Source organism: Lissotriton vulgaris, chromosome 11 (genome assembly GCF_964263255.1).
Source record: "Lissotriton vulgaris chromosome 11, aLisVul1.2, whole genome shotgun sequence".
Lineage (NCBI taxonomy): Eukaryota > Metazoa > Chordata > Amphibia > Caudata > Salamandridae > Lissotriton > Lissotriton vulgaris.
In genome coordinates, this window is record NC_141699.1 from 403679060 (window position 1) to 403694614 (window position 15555).

The window sequence follows — 15555 nt, forward strand, 5'->3', positions numbered from 1 at the left end:
TTTTACTTTCTAGGCACCAAGCCTAGGAGTCAGCGCCTGTACCGCTCTGAAGGACACTGTCACCAAAGGTGACAAGTACCGTATCAGCACAGTGTATGCCTCAGGGAAAAAGATCAATCAATCAATCAATCAATCAATCAAGAAAACTTTATTTCGGCAGGTTCTGCCATAAAAGTATAATAATATAACATTTCTATACTCATTGTCATAAAACAAATAATAAAATCTGGAAAAGATAAAAAAGGGAATGTAAAAAGGGCCGGCAGCAGCAAAATCAAAGATGTAAACAAGATAACCCCAAGGCAGAATGGTTATTAAAGAGGAGAGGGACACGCCCGACAAGGAAGTGCCTCAAAGTGCATCGAGTATATACAAGTATCACATTTAGGAATAACGTTAGTGACGTAATACATAACGTCAGCCTATAGCACATACTATTTAAAAATATAAATAAGCAAATGCGAGAAATAAAAGAAATAAAAGAAAGTAAGCTTCAATTAATAACATTTAAAATCAGGAAAATTGGACTTTGGATAGAACGACCGAAGCTATGAACAGTGCTCCAACTACTGACAAGGCATCTTCGTTTGTTCCACATTGCAAATAGAAATTTAGCAATTGCCACAACAAAAACTAGACAAGTATCATGTTTAAATATCCTATAGACCTCTCTATAATTTCTAATACCCAGATTCCTACAGAGTTGAAGAACCCATTAAGATCTGGCAGCACTATATTGGGGGCAAAAAAAGATCACATGGATCTCAGTTTCTTCCACAATCTTGCACCCGGGGCATAACGCTAGAAGTGGTTGAATAAGACTCCAAACTATAGCGCTGCTTCATGTCTAAAAGCCTGTATGTAAGACTGGAACATACTTGCCAGTCTCTGTTCTTTCAAGGCCTATGTTAAAGATTGTTTGGATATTGTGGGACAGGACTCTTCCGGTGTAGTCCACATGTAATTTCTCCCTATTTTGCAAAGTACATTCCGAATAAAAGACAAGGGAATTTTCCCCGCCCCCCGGATAGACAAAACTGATTTAAGCTCCTCTCTAAAATGTTCCAGCTCAGGAGTACTCCATAGCCTACGCCAATATAAAAGCGGGCGAGAAGCTATCAAATCAGCAATGGGAACAATGCCCATGTCCATCCTGAGAGGAATTAGCGGGGTACTTTGCGGGAGACCCAGGAGTTGCCTTAAAAAATTATTTTCAGTTACTGTCAAAACGTTACTAGGACGGTGGCCCCAGAGTTCGGCACCATACAACGTCGCTCCCCTTGCCTGGACCTTATATATTTCAGCAGGGGGGCAAAAAACTTTAACGGCACAATTTCTATGCATTTTTAAAATCCCCCCACTTGCCTGGATAAGTTTTAGGTTAACCTTGTTAATCTATGGGCCCCCATTCCATTTTCTCATTGAGAGTAATGCCCAAGTAATCAAAAACCGGGACCCTCTCTAGGGACTTGGAGTCCAATTTTGGATGCAGGCAGTTGGTTGAATCAGCATGAAACACGATGTCCTTAGTCTTTTTTATGTTTACCTCTAGATTCCTTTTTTTGCAAAACGAGCTAAATTCCACAAGGACACGCTGCATCCCCATGGGTGATTTTGATAGCAGTAGTGTGTCATCCGCTAACATTAGTGCAGGTATTTTGCGGTTAGCAAGTTTTGGGCAATCTATATCCCTAACAGCCAAAAGGTCCTTGATTAGTCCGTTGAGAAAGACTGAGAAAAGGGTTGGGGCGAGCACACAGCCCTGTCTCACTCCCTTCTCAACGGGAAAGGGAGCCGATAGTTCTCCGCCATTTCCAAATCTAATCCTGGCATATGTGCCATCGTGGAGGCGCTTAAGCTGTTGGCACAGATGAACTGGCACACCCATCTCATGCAAAAGGCCCCACAACTGGTCTCGATCCACCATATCGAACGTGGATTTAGGATCCAAGAACGTTGGGTAAAGGGAACCCCCTTCCAGTATTATGGTTTTCCAGTGGATTAGCTGCAATCTAAACAGCTGATCGATGGTAGATGTCTTCGATCTAAATCCAGCTTGTAGGGGAGTTAATATATTATACTGATCCATCCAGGTCTGCAACCTCCCCAATAGGACACGAGCAAAACTCTTTTGTGTTATTAGGCTGATAGGCCTGTAATTTGCCAGTTCTAGTGGGGAGCCCCTTTTGAAGATAGGGATGATCTCAGAGCCCGCCCAGGTTGGGGGGTGGGGTTAGGGAGGGGGGGTTCAAGCCATAAAGTAATGCATTAAAAAAATACTGTAAGTATGGAACCCAAACTGCCTGATCAAGATCAAGAGTAGAGGGGTGCAGCAGACTGCACAGGGACCTTAGATGGAACTGTGTCGGACTTCAGAGTTGCAACTGAAGATGGAAGAGAATCCCCCGTAGCACCTGTGACTGGAGAGCATGTTCTAGGTCTATAGTAGGTGAGGCAGCCGAAAATAGAGACATAGCCTAAGTGTGTGCGAGAGAGCAGACCGCAGTATCCTGCATGTAACATCTTGTAATATGAAAGCATCACCTCTTACTGATGGAAAATATGGATAAGTAGCAGACAACACAGTAAAAGAATAAAATAAAGTACCAGAGGACTTCACTTTAGAGCAAAGCATCATCAAATCAAAGAAAGGCATTGCTCAGTCATACGGCTTGGACAAAAGAGAAACAGAAATAAACTACAGCTATGACTATCCTTGGACAACAATAACAGCTTTTTTCATTCCTTTCTCCCCTGTCCCTTCAGGTTACGTTAATTCATCCACATGTTTTCACTACCGGTGGCCTCTCAGGTAAATTCATGCCTGTTTGTACAACTGGTGGCGTGGGCTACCCATCTGATTATTGGTGCCTGCTTAGAATGTGGGAATGCCTTATAACCGGGCTTACCAAAACAACTGCTAGGCCAGCTGGATTGTATTCATAATGGTTGTGCACGGGTGTTATATACGGCCTAAACTTTATTCACCTATGCTGAGAAGAGGTCCTTGCACTGACCCTCTATGGCCCAAAAACAAAATGTATGGTGCTCAATTTTTAGGAATCTCAGCTCAGCTTTTAGAGTGAAGTTAGTTCCTTGTCCACCGACACAAGTCTTGCATTCTAGCCAATACCACAAGCCACGCGTTATCTATTTTGCATGACAGAAAAAGCAGATTGATTGCACTGTCCTCACCTGGTTGTGGATACTTTACTAGAAAAAGTCTTGATGTGGGTTTGTTCTTGAAACAAAGGGGTAAGTTCAACACTATGAACATAATATGGTAAGCTTCAATTGATCCCCAATTAATATTCAAAGAGGCCTGAACTCGTGTCACACTTTAAGTTTACATGTCAACTTCAGGTCCAACTGTTGGGGAAAATAATTAAAGCAGATGCATCCACACGTAGTCATCGAAACGTTGTTATAAAGGCTTTATACTCGGTAATCTCTCAAGTCAATATGTACGGTCGCTCAGGCATTAATTACCTGGTTTCTTCATAAACTGCACAGGAGCTCACTCAAAGGTGACACTCTGGCACTAGACAGAAGGAACAACAACTAACATGAAGTATGCACCAAACCACCCACAACCTCCCAAGGCGTATAGATAAGTTATTCTCGGACTTATCCAGCACCTCATTGTTCAGACTTCCACCTCATCCCGGTTGCAGCACCATGCAGCAAACAAACAGCCATGTAAGGGATATACACAAATAACAAGTGAATTTAAATACTTTTGTTGCCTCCCAATCTCGTCTGATGCTGGGACATGGCTAAAGTGCACCGCCCAAGCCAGGTCACGCAACAATAAAGTTATTATTCTCTAGACGAGTACTCTTAGGCATATCAGAGACTACTCTACATCAATAACCCCATCCACTATATTTTAACACTTAGCTGATGCAAATTGAAAGAGCATCACTTCTATCTAAAGTCAATCAAAATAATCCATTGTAAAGTGAAGTATGCTGCATTGTCTAATGTTTAATCACAGTGATCATTGTATTACCAACTCATTGAGCTAAAACATAACAAGCTGATTTTCCGCTCATACTCCATACTAATTTGATTTGCAAACTATCATGTACTCTGCTGACTAATAGCATGTGATACACGTATTTTAATTGCAGCGTTTTTACTAATTTGACTTGCACTTTCCAAGCACTCACCATTATTTTGGCTGCTCGACTCTCTTCCCTCGCACTGGGCGGGCCCAGCCGATCTTGGGGCGGAGTACCGAGACCCGGGCGAAGATTCCCGATAGCGGACATCTTGGGTGGGTGGAGGCTGCAATTGGTAGCGCTCTAGTCATCAATATATAAGGAAGCACACTCGTGATAGACGCGAGAATTCTGCTGAGTGACTGATTAAAAGTGGACCCCTCCTGAGGCGGAAGCCGGGAGGTAGACTGCTGCGCATTGTGTACTCTGTGTACTCTGCTGGTTAATAGCATACAATACACATATTTTAATTTCGGCGATTTATAATAATTTGATTTGCAAACTATCATGTACTCTGCTGACTAATAGCATGTGATACACGTACTTTAATTTAAAGGTGGAGGAGTGTGGCTCACTGCTTAGAGCGGCAGTCCCTGGTACAGAGGTCTGGTCGGGACCAGGGTTCAAATCCTGCCTCGGCTGATATTGGCGGTTCTTGGGCTCATAATTCCTTGGACCTGATTTCTCGCCTCGGTGCCTACTCTGAGCATGAGTTCCACGCTGCAACTCTGGGCAATAGCTTGCTTAGCCTCCACAACGGCCCCCTACAGCGCTGGGGATGCCTGGTTGCACCCCGGGGATGCCCAGGAGTGGACATTTCACGGGGAAAAGCCAGGACGGGTTCCCTAGCGGTATGAGTACAGCGCCAGGACACACTGCTTGCCAGGGTATCAATACGTCTACATTTACATTTACATTTACATTTAATTGCGGCGTTTTTAATAATTTGACTTGCACTTTCCGAGCACTCACCATTATTTTGGCTGCTCGACTCTCTTCCCTCGTACTTGGGCGGTCCCAGCCGATCTTGGGGCTGAGAACCGAGACCCGGGCGAAGATTCTCGATAGCGGACATCTTGGGTGGGTGGAGGCTGCAATTGGTAGCGCTCTAGTCATCATTATATAAGGAAGCACGGTTTGCCTCCGCGCAGCGGACGCGATCAGCAGACGTGCCGTATCAGCGCCGGAGTTGCGCCAGAGTCCAGCCCGTCTGCGCCCGTCCGCGCCGAGGCCGGGCCTAGGGTCAGGGCCAATCCACTATCTCCCGGTAAGGCAAAAGTAGATGTAATGGCTACTAACACATCATCTCACACTAATATACGCCCGTCATCTAAATATAGCTCGGAGCAGCTGTTGGCCCTACGAACCCCTCTAATAAAACAATGTAGCCCGTTAGATTTAGGTGGTAATAGTGTAGCTTGTCAAGAAAGCAATTTTTCTGTGACTTCAGACGGTATCAGGAACACTAAAGGTAGATGCAGGAATAAAAGACCTTTAAATCAACCCAAAGAAAAAACATTCTCTTTCCTCAGTTTGAACTGCCGATCCCTACCAAAACATAAAGCTGAAATTTTCAACTTATTAGCAGACGAAGAACCTGACGCCATGTTCCTAACGGGAAAGCTCTGGGCCAGAATTGGCTGAAGCATTACCTGACCACTATGCAACGGTTAGGTTAGATCGAACAAATAAAGTAGGGGGAGGAATTGCCATCCTTTTTAAAAAGGAATACAACTGTGAATTCACTAAACTACCATGTTCCAACTGTGAAGCGGCTGTATTCAAACTTGCTCTTACTCCCAACTATACACTAACTGGAGTACTTATTTATCGCTGACCAGGAACGGCGATAAATTGGGTGACAGCCCTTCCGGTACTCATTGGTCCTTTAGTTATGAAGGCATCAAACTTCTCCCTTATTGGTGACATGAACCTGCACCTAGAAAATCCTAACTGCTCAAAAGCCATAGATGTTAATGCTGATCTAGCATCCCTTAACTTAAACCTTATGAACTCTGGACCAACACATAGTGCTGGACATTTACTCGACCCGATTTTCTCCAATATTAAGGAAATCACCACCCTCCCAGCTCTGCCAATTTGATAGTCAGACCATTACCTAGTGACATTTTCACTCCAAATTGTCATATCAAGGGCGGAAGTTACACCTGAGCAACCACAGTTCATTAGAAATTGGAAGAAACTAGATATTGACGCTTTGAACACTTTCTTAAACTTATCCACGCCTTGTTCTAAATCATCGGTTCACACCTTATCCACAGCCGTACAGAAATGGCTTATGACAGCCATAGACACTTGCTTACCAAAAACTAAATTAAAATGTAAAGAACATCGACCCCCTGACCCCTGGTCCACAGAAACAATGAAGCTACAAAAATCTAAGTGTAAAAATTCAGAGCGTACGTGGAGGAAAACGTACTCATCTGAAGCTAAAAGGGAGTACAAGACTAAATTAAATAAATATCATACACTTTGTAGTAAGGCTAGAGCCGACTTTGTGTGCTCTACAATTATGGAAGCACTGAATCGGTCAAAAGCACTTTTTAAAATGGTGAAAGAGCTGGCAGGTTCCAAAACGTCACAACCTCCACTAGACTTAAGTAAACAGCAATGTGACTTATTAGCCACGTTTTTTGTCAGTAAAGTGGATAAAATATATCAGGGGATAGAACAAGCTCAGAATAATAGCTATCGAGCAGACACTACCTCACATAGCGCCCTGATCACTAAGTCTCCTAATAACACCGAACCGCTGCTCCTCCATGGCCCCAGCAACACCCTGGAGAACTGGCCCAAACTTAGCACGGACACATTTATCGAGCTACTTAGCACAACTAAATCTGGGTCACCAAATGATCCGTTACCGTGCTCAGTACTTAAGACACTCGATGAGAAGGCAGTGGCTAATATTACAGACCTTTTAAATTTGTCCTTACAAGAGGAAACTGTACCAAAAGAACGAAAACATGCCATGATTCACCCACTGCTAAAAAAGGCTGGAGCCGACCCTAACCTGCCGTCCAACTTTAGACCCATTTCCCTACTACCCACATTTTCGAAGATATTGGAAAAACACGTGCACCATTCCTTAACTGAATTTACCATGGCCCAAGATTTGCTGCCTCCCCATCAATCAGGTTTTAGATCGGGTTTCTCTACGGAGACAACACTACTGGGAGTTACTGAAAATATCCGCTCCCTGATGGATAGTGGCAAAAAGGTTGCACTGGTACTTTTGGACCTTAGCGCCGCATTTGATACAGTAGCACACACTGTATTAATGAAGACACTATATTTATTAGGTATCAGAGGCCCGGCTTTAAATTGGATTAAATCTTTGTTGGAGGAACGCACCTTTCAAGTTTTCTCTCGATCTGCTTGCTCTGATGTCCAGGTCTTCAAGAATGGGGTACCACAGGACTCTATATTCAGTCCACTATTATTCAACCTATATATGTGCCCATTAGCAAAGGTAGAGGAGGAAACTGGGCTACAAATGTACTCCTATGCTTACGATTCTCAGCTGCTCTTTTCACTCTCCTCTGGAAATAAGGATAATCCCTCTATACTCAAACAAGGGCTTGTGAAAATTGCAGGATGGATGCAAGAACATGTTCTCAAACTAAATGGTGAGAAAACCGAAGTGATGATACTGGGCAAAGATAAAAAATGTTATGGGGCCCCCAACATTGGCCACAAGAAATGGGCCTACTCCCAGTCCCAGTAATGCAAGCACGTAATTTGGGCATCATTATCGATGATTCTCTTAATATGCATCAACAAGCAGTGACAACGTCTGCCACCGGCTTTGCCATTTTAAAATGGCTAAAGAAGATTTGTTGGATGCTACCAGAATCATCTAGGAAAACTGTAATCAACGCATTAATTACATCTAGGCTTGGTTACGGAAATGTACTGTAACTAGGAGCAAAGAAAGCTACGATTTGTAGGCTGCAGACAGTTCAAAATGCTGCAGCCAGAGTCTTATGTAAAATTCCTAACACAACCCCCACCACTAACTATATTCGGGATCTCCACTGGTTAAAAATTGAGAACCGAATCAAATTCAAATCGCTTCGCTTTATGCACAAAATCTCCACAAAAAAAGCCCCAAAATACCTTCAAAATTTGGTTCATCCATATTGCCCCTCTCATGCTCTCCGCTCTTCTGCAGAAAAAATGTTATAGTCCCTAAAATCAGACGCTCACGCATGGGTGGCAAATCCTTTTCTTTTCTGGGACCCACCTTATGGAATTCCATGCCCATTACAGCCCGAAATGAGACCAATTACATGAGCTTCAGGAAAGTCCTAAAAACCTGGCTGTTCAACATCTAAGCTGGGCCCTGTCTATAGCAGAATTATTCATCTTCTAAATGTGCCGGGAAACCCCCTTGTGGGTAGCTGCTGCGCTATACAAATAAAATGAATAATAATAATAATAACAACTCCTCAGCCCCATTCGATAACTCGATGACTGAGCTCTCATGCCTATGTCAACATTATCTGCATTGAAAGATTGGAAAAAAAGCACTAGCAAATGCAGACTCGATAAAAAGGATTACAAACTACATTTGTATACGTTGTGGCAAATACTGTGTTGCTCCAAAGCCTGCTTCCAGCGAAATAATCTGTAAGCGGCAATGTTGAATATACTTTGCACTGTTTACAACAAATAAAACAAGCATATGCAAATGCAACAGATCTGGGGTTGGCTGTCAGCTTTACGCTTGGTCAACGCTTGTTATATTTTGTCATGATTTTTGTTGGGGAAGCTGCCAGGTATTCTTCTATCCCAAAACAATATGCATAGTTTAAAACCAAAAATATTTTTAGGTCTAAAAAAAAAAAACACATTGCCCTAGTAGTCCCTGGCACTTAAGGGAACTACTTTGTGCGTGGGTGTACTCCTTGTAAAAGAGAAGAATTGTTGTCACTCAGTGAAGTTAGCCAATGGCTGAAGTTGGCTAACCTACTGCTGTATAAGCGGTACAAAAGGGGGTGGTGATGGACGGAACATCTGAATCAATCAAACACTCACACCCAGTCAAAAGATCTGGGTTTAATCCATCACCGTTCTTTAGCCCACTCTGCCACCCCAGTTCAGACATGGCTATATGCAAATCAGTCTGACCCTGTGCCTCAGGGGAACAGTCCAGCCAGAACTGCCAAGCCATGTCTTCCCTGGACCGGAAACAAGCTTCCGAGGACCGGGTTCAGGCATTCCAGCCGTCTTCAGCCCGGCTTGCTTGAATCCAGTGGCAAAGTGAGCAAGGGACTCACTTCTGAGCATACCCTGCCACACTTATGGCGACCAAAAGCGGTACAAAAGGGGGTGGTGATGGACGTCCATCACCACCCCCTTTTGTACCGTATGCTGTAGAAGGCATAAAAAATGTGAATGAAACAATTCAAGCCAGTGGATGAATAGGGCTGGCTGAAAGCCATTAAAATTATGTATAATACATATATAATTTTAGTAAAATCAAAAGGTCTTGGCAAACACAAGATCTAAACAAATAGAACTAGAAGGGCGCAGGCCGTAAGTTGCAGAGTTTCAACAAATAACATACAAGGCTTCTACTGTAAGCAAATCCTCTACACTATGTGACACTTGATAACAGGAGTGGAAGATTCATTTTTCACCAGGAGAGGACTGAAATATGATATACTGCATGTGTGATGCAGGCTCGTCTATGGTATAAAATAAAATCTCTTGTCCACCACTCCCCTAGCCTTAAATGCTGCCTGCAACTGCCTGAACCGGAAGAGTTACCTGTTGTGTTTTCGCCTGGCAGACCTGTAACAATGAAAGACAACAATTTAAAGTATGGTCAACTGGCCTGCAAAGGGTGATAGGACCACAATCACTGGGGATGGGGAGACCAAGTGTAACTAGAGCGCTGGAGGACATTTAGTATTTTTTCATGCAGTAACAAGCATATAAACTATTACTTAGCAGACAAGGAAGCAGACACATATTCAAGCTAATTAGGGAACAGGCAGGTAAGTTAAGGCGACTACAAAACACCTAGGCATATGTGAAATCAGTGAGCCAGTTACACTGCGCAAGTAAGCAATGGCATCCCAAGCATTCCAAACATAAAAGCAGCCAAGAACGATGAGCAACCAAGGATCAAGGAGCAACATGTGCTTGAGAACAACCATGAAGTGGTTGAGCATGTTGGACAATTAACTTGTTTCAGAATCTAGCCAATCCTGCTCTAAAGATACATACCTGATTGGAGGATCTCGACAGCTTCCCATTCTTCCTCTGCTTGGAGCACTGCCTCACATACTTCTGGCAAGAGAGTTAGAAAGGGGTTAGTCAATTAGATAGAGATCGGGAAATAATCTTGTCCAGGAGGTGGGAAACTAGGTTGCAAACCCATCAGAAAACTGCACTGACGCAGTAAGAAGCCACTTACAAACAGGGGTAAGTAACATGGATTGAGATCCAAAACAAGATGTTCAGGACAACCAACTACTAGTGCTTCAGGCCTTGCAAGGCGCGTTGAGAGCGACATACATCCAAAAATATTCATATACAATTAATTTAAAAGGATATAATTTATGTAGAGTTGTAGATCTTATGTGTATATCCTGAAAATCTGGCACGTGTCCAGTAAACACAAATTGACGCACATTGACACACTTGGATTACTCCAAGTGAAAGAGAATCAAGATTTAAGAATACATTATTCAAAATAAGAACGATATACAGTTTTTCTCATCATTGATACCGGAGCAGATGGGGGAAAGAGCAGGGCCAATGACCAAATTATTCCAGCTGTGCACTGCAAGAACACTTTTCGGGTTTATTTATCTCCAATGTGTGTTTGGTAATACTGTATAGAATCAAAAAGGGACACTATAATAGAAAAGAAGCTGAAATGTAAAAAACTGTGAAAAGAAGAGCAATGAAAAACGAATTAGAGAGAAAACAAAGAAAAGGGATGGCATTGAAGGCACGTTACCTGAAAAATAGGTATCTTCCTACACTACTTTTGCATATATACAAATATATTTATGACAGGATTGCATTTCCAAGATGGGTCATGTCTAGGTTAGCGAGATGTATAGAATTTTCAGTGACACAATGTGTAGTGCACAGTAGGTTGTGTGTATGCATTTATTTGAGGCAATACTGTGGAATGGGATAAAAGGTTATGCCATGGGAAAGGTAATAAGATGTGTGATATGCTTATGTGACCCCTTGTGTGATTATGTAATTGTAGGCATGATAGGACAAAGTACCTTTACTGGGTTTGTATTGGAGCCTACTTTTAGCACGGATGTCCTCATACCTTGGTGCAAAGCATAGACAGCCCACCATTTCGGTATGTGAATTCCTCTACGAGTTTCAATACATTTTCTATGGTTTTGGTGTGGCGCCAAACATATTATCAATAATTTAATCTTTCTATCTAGAAGATATTGGGCAACATAGCTGCAAACAAAAATCACCAACAAAGGAGTAATTAGGACATTTACAGCACATATATCTTAAATTGAGGTCTAAACACGGCTAACATTTGTGATTTAGCGTCCTTGTTCTACAACCAGTAGCAGCATGTGTTGTCGATTTTCCTCAAATTATGAAACCTGCCTAGTTCTTAAATAAGTTCTATTTAGGATATACATTTTGGCTTGTGATGACGAGGCAGAAGTGAAGGTTCTGCTGGCAGATTTCCAAATACTGAGTTTAGTCCTCCAAAGAAGCTCAATACAACTGCATGTTTTTGCCATGGTCTTTCAGTTATGATACACAAGGCAGGTGAGTTGGTAGGATGCCATCCTTTATGAAGCAAGAATATAATCGTAGTTTAAAAGTTTAGGATTAGACAATAAATTAGTTTCTTAGAAAGCCCATTGTAGTTGGATACTTTGAAAGGATGCAGACTTGAAATGTGTGCAGTTGACTTTAAAGGTCCTTATGCAAGTTTCAATTAAGTTTCAGGAAGTTTTCCATTTAGTGAATACAAATGAAATTCCAATTCAAGCCTTGGATGCTTGGTGATTTATTTTAAGATTTCAATATCCACAGATTGAGCTTACATGGTTTATTCGTCGTCTATTTAGTATTAATTACATTTTTAAACTACAATGAATGTATTCCTAGGGTTTGACGATAATGTGTTATGTAAGGTAACATTAGAGATAAAGATGGGTGTAAATGATCAGGGTCTAATCAATCTTTGCTTTAACTTTAGCCAGTTCTGAGTTTTGCAGGGAATTTTGGGTAAAATAGCTCAGTACACTAAACCACATATTGTAGAGTAGCACTGATTGAGTTGGGTAATAATGAACACCTGCTATCACCTAGAGGTCAAACATATTGTAGAGTGCTCAATATAAGCGTAGTATTATTAACAATTAGCTTGGGTCCAAGGCAAAGGGGTAGAGCAATATGAATGAAAATATGATTCAGTACATAACACAACATCACAAATTTCTGAAGGGACAGTGATCTTAATGTAGTGCTTTCTCCACATCAATTTATACTGAAGCTTTTCAATTTGTGACTCTCGTTGTAACTTCCATGAAGTGGCAAAAGAGTTTAGTGTTGTCACCAGCTAGGCAACCTTTAATTAAGTCACCTTAGGCTAAATCAATTAATTTAAGTGGACTATTTGTCTGTATCTTTGCATACTTTTAAGTTCTAGCTTTATTGAGATTTTAGCCTGTGCATGCTAACGGCTCTAAGTCTTTGTTTTGGAATGGTGTTATCATGTCTGTCACATCATTCCATTTCTCCTTTAGTATGACATTTAAATAATTAACCATCTCTGAAGGAAACATGTCTACAATTGAAATAAACATTGGCAATGCCTATAGGTTTGATGTTTGCATGGCATGTGGTCTGGCATTGCTTGCAAACGTAAAATCTATTTTAGTACCCAATGCTTGTTTGCTTGGAAACTCTGAGAAACGAGCAGACAATTTCATCTGAAAACGAATGCTACAGTGAGGCAGTGAGATACTTAAAAGGCATATTATCGAGTCTGCTCTTGGTGCTTTACCGATTTTAAGTCAGCTTATTGCAATTTTATTTGAATGGAGTGCAATCGATGCTTTCATTATCAAGTCAGTTTCTACTTTAGGTTTCGGTCCCTGTATCTTCTCAAAGAAGACATGATCACAGTATGAGTGGAAGATGGTCTATAATTATTTAAAGATAAATTGATTAAGTGATTGACAATCTGATGGGGCTTCTTAAGGACTGCCCGCTTTCTTATTATGGAGATTCTTGAAGCATGGTTTGCCTGCTTCTTAAAAATGTGCTCTTTGTTTTGTGACCTACATGTCTGGCTTTTCTGATAATCCAACAGAAATTCAACCTAACTAACATACAAGGAAGCATCTACTGCTGCGATCACCAGTACCTGTGTGTTTGAACAAGTGTGAACTGCTGCTTCCTGTCCCATTTCTCTTCTGTTTAGGAAATAGACTCTTGAAGCTTTTCTACAGTTTTCCTCTCCAAGGAAGGGGAACTTGCAATTCTGCAACATGTATTGTATTTATACATAGATCTAGCGAAGTTTGTACTGTTGCAGCCTGCTTTATACCAGAAACTATTAGCTCTGGGTGATGAACTCCGCTCAATGCGTCTTCCGCACTCCACGGAGCACGCAGAATTCCGAAAAATGAGTATAATTATTCTCCCAGCGAGATTTTTCCTAGCTCACACTCGCCAAGGCGACTGCAAGCGAGAAAAAATCCACCAACCACCCAGGGAGATTTCTCAACACGAGCGGTCGGATTTCTCAACGCGGGTTGTTGCGACTGCTCGCATTGAGTAACATTCCGTTCACGTTGAGAAAGCTGCCACTCAAGTAGAAAATCTACTTGAGTGGCTGAAAAGAAGTAGCACACTCTTGTGCTGTGCATGGTGCAGTTCGTGTTGATTTTCCAGCGCGGGACAAACACCTAGCGCTAACAATCAACGCGAACAGGCGTGACCAATCACACTCTGCCACTTGCAGAACTAAGCATAGTGCGGCAGAGTTTTTTTGATCTGAGAAGCGGAGCTCTGCAAACTGTGCCCAGGCCTAGTAAGTACATGGGAAGAAAACGGCAGATACCTGTGGTGTACAAATCTTTGCATTCGTGGGAAAAGCATCTGCAGCTGCTGACTCTGTTGTACCTCTTCCGTGGGTTCCAAAAAAAGCTTGTACCCTTCACTTTTACTTAGCAGCCTCTGCTCACACCACCACCCATCTGTGCCACAGCACTTGCACAGAGCTCTCCATCTGATTGTTTAGAATGCCAGTTTCACTTTTGAAAAGTGAAAAGGTGTTAACTAAACTGCAATAACACACCACGTAGCTAAAGCAGTGGAAGCAGAAGATCAAGCATCCCTACTAGCAAGAACAGTTACATGATAGGGGGAGGAATGGGCAGTGTACCCGTCCTTGCATGCAGAGATTCAACTGGTACTGCCACCCATTAGTTACCCTTTTTATATAGTAGTCCAGATACTAAGTTGGAAATGCCAATGCAAATCGCATGGCCAATAACTGTTTATTACGGTACTACTCATTTTAAGAGAACATGAACATTTCAGTTTACAGACATTATACTTCATAATTCAATTTAAAAAGAATTGTTGCTGCATTTCAATTTTACTGACTATACCAGGACCAAACTGAGGACTTAAACATCTCAACAAGTTTATTGAGCAGATGCCTACCGTATGGAATTAATGGAATTTCACATGTTGTTATGATTAATGATCATTCAGGGATTTAATCGGTAGATCATTTCAAACCCTGATGAGATTAATTTGCACATTTTTAAACAATGAAATAAAATGTCTTTTTGGACATTTTGATGAGAATTTTTTTCAGTTCCTAAAAATTTGACCAGTCTTGCCTGGAAGTTTACGGAGATTAGTTTATGCAACCATTAGACAAATAGTGGGGGCTGTTGGTATTTTTCAATGGATTCAGTCAACTCATTTTAGTTGAGGACTTCTTTGATTCAGAGCTGCAACTCTAATTCTGTGCATTCAGGTCTTGCACAGAATTCCAATATTAAAAAAAGATAAGGATACCTCGTGAGTAGCCTTTATCCTACTTCATTGGAATCCTTTATCTAACTTCATATGATTCTGGTCATACCATAAGTCTGGAACCACAACATGAAACACAATGTGTATCAATCCCCACACCAAAACCCATAAAACCTCATTAATTCATCCAAATCTAGAACAAGCATTGATAAAGTCGATAGAAGGGGGTTGCATTTGGAGTCCCAACTAAAACATTAAAGACTTCATCTGCAATGAAAACATAAAACAATGATTTTCAGTATACAATGCATCTTCGAGATGAAGAATGTAGTGTATGTTGATTAAGTGTACTTTCGAGATGCAAAACAAACCCTCAAGCTGCATTACAATTCAAGCACTCTTTAGGAGGCATAATGATAAACTAAACTCCAGTCAAACGCATGAAGTGAGAGAGTAATATTCCTCTGGGCAAAGCCCACTCTATGTATATTGTTAAGCAATCTTTCAAGCCAGACCC

General features: G+C 41.6%; 1 protein-coding gene across 3 annotated transcripts in view; it reads right to left on the reverse strand.

Moving 5' to 3' along the window:
• ELMOD3 (ELMO domain containing 3) overlaps positions 1–15555 on the reverse strand; it is a 227320-nt gene that overhangs the window by 143658 nt on the left and 68107 nt on the right. For 2 of the 3 annotated variants that reach the window (XM_086943444.1, XM_086943446.1), the window contains 2 exons: positions 10263–10325; positions 9801–9824 (listed from right to left, as the gene is read on the reverse strand). In XM_086943444.1, the coding sequence (XP_086799570.1) occupies positions 9801–9824; positions 10263–10325 (87 nt within the window). The remainder of the gene's footprint in view (positions 1–9800; positions 9825–10262; positions 10326–15555) is intronic. The other variant, XM_086943445.1, reaches the window with a different exon arrangement.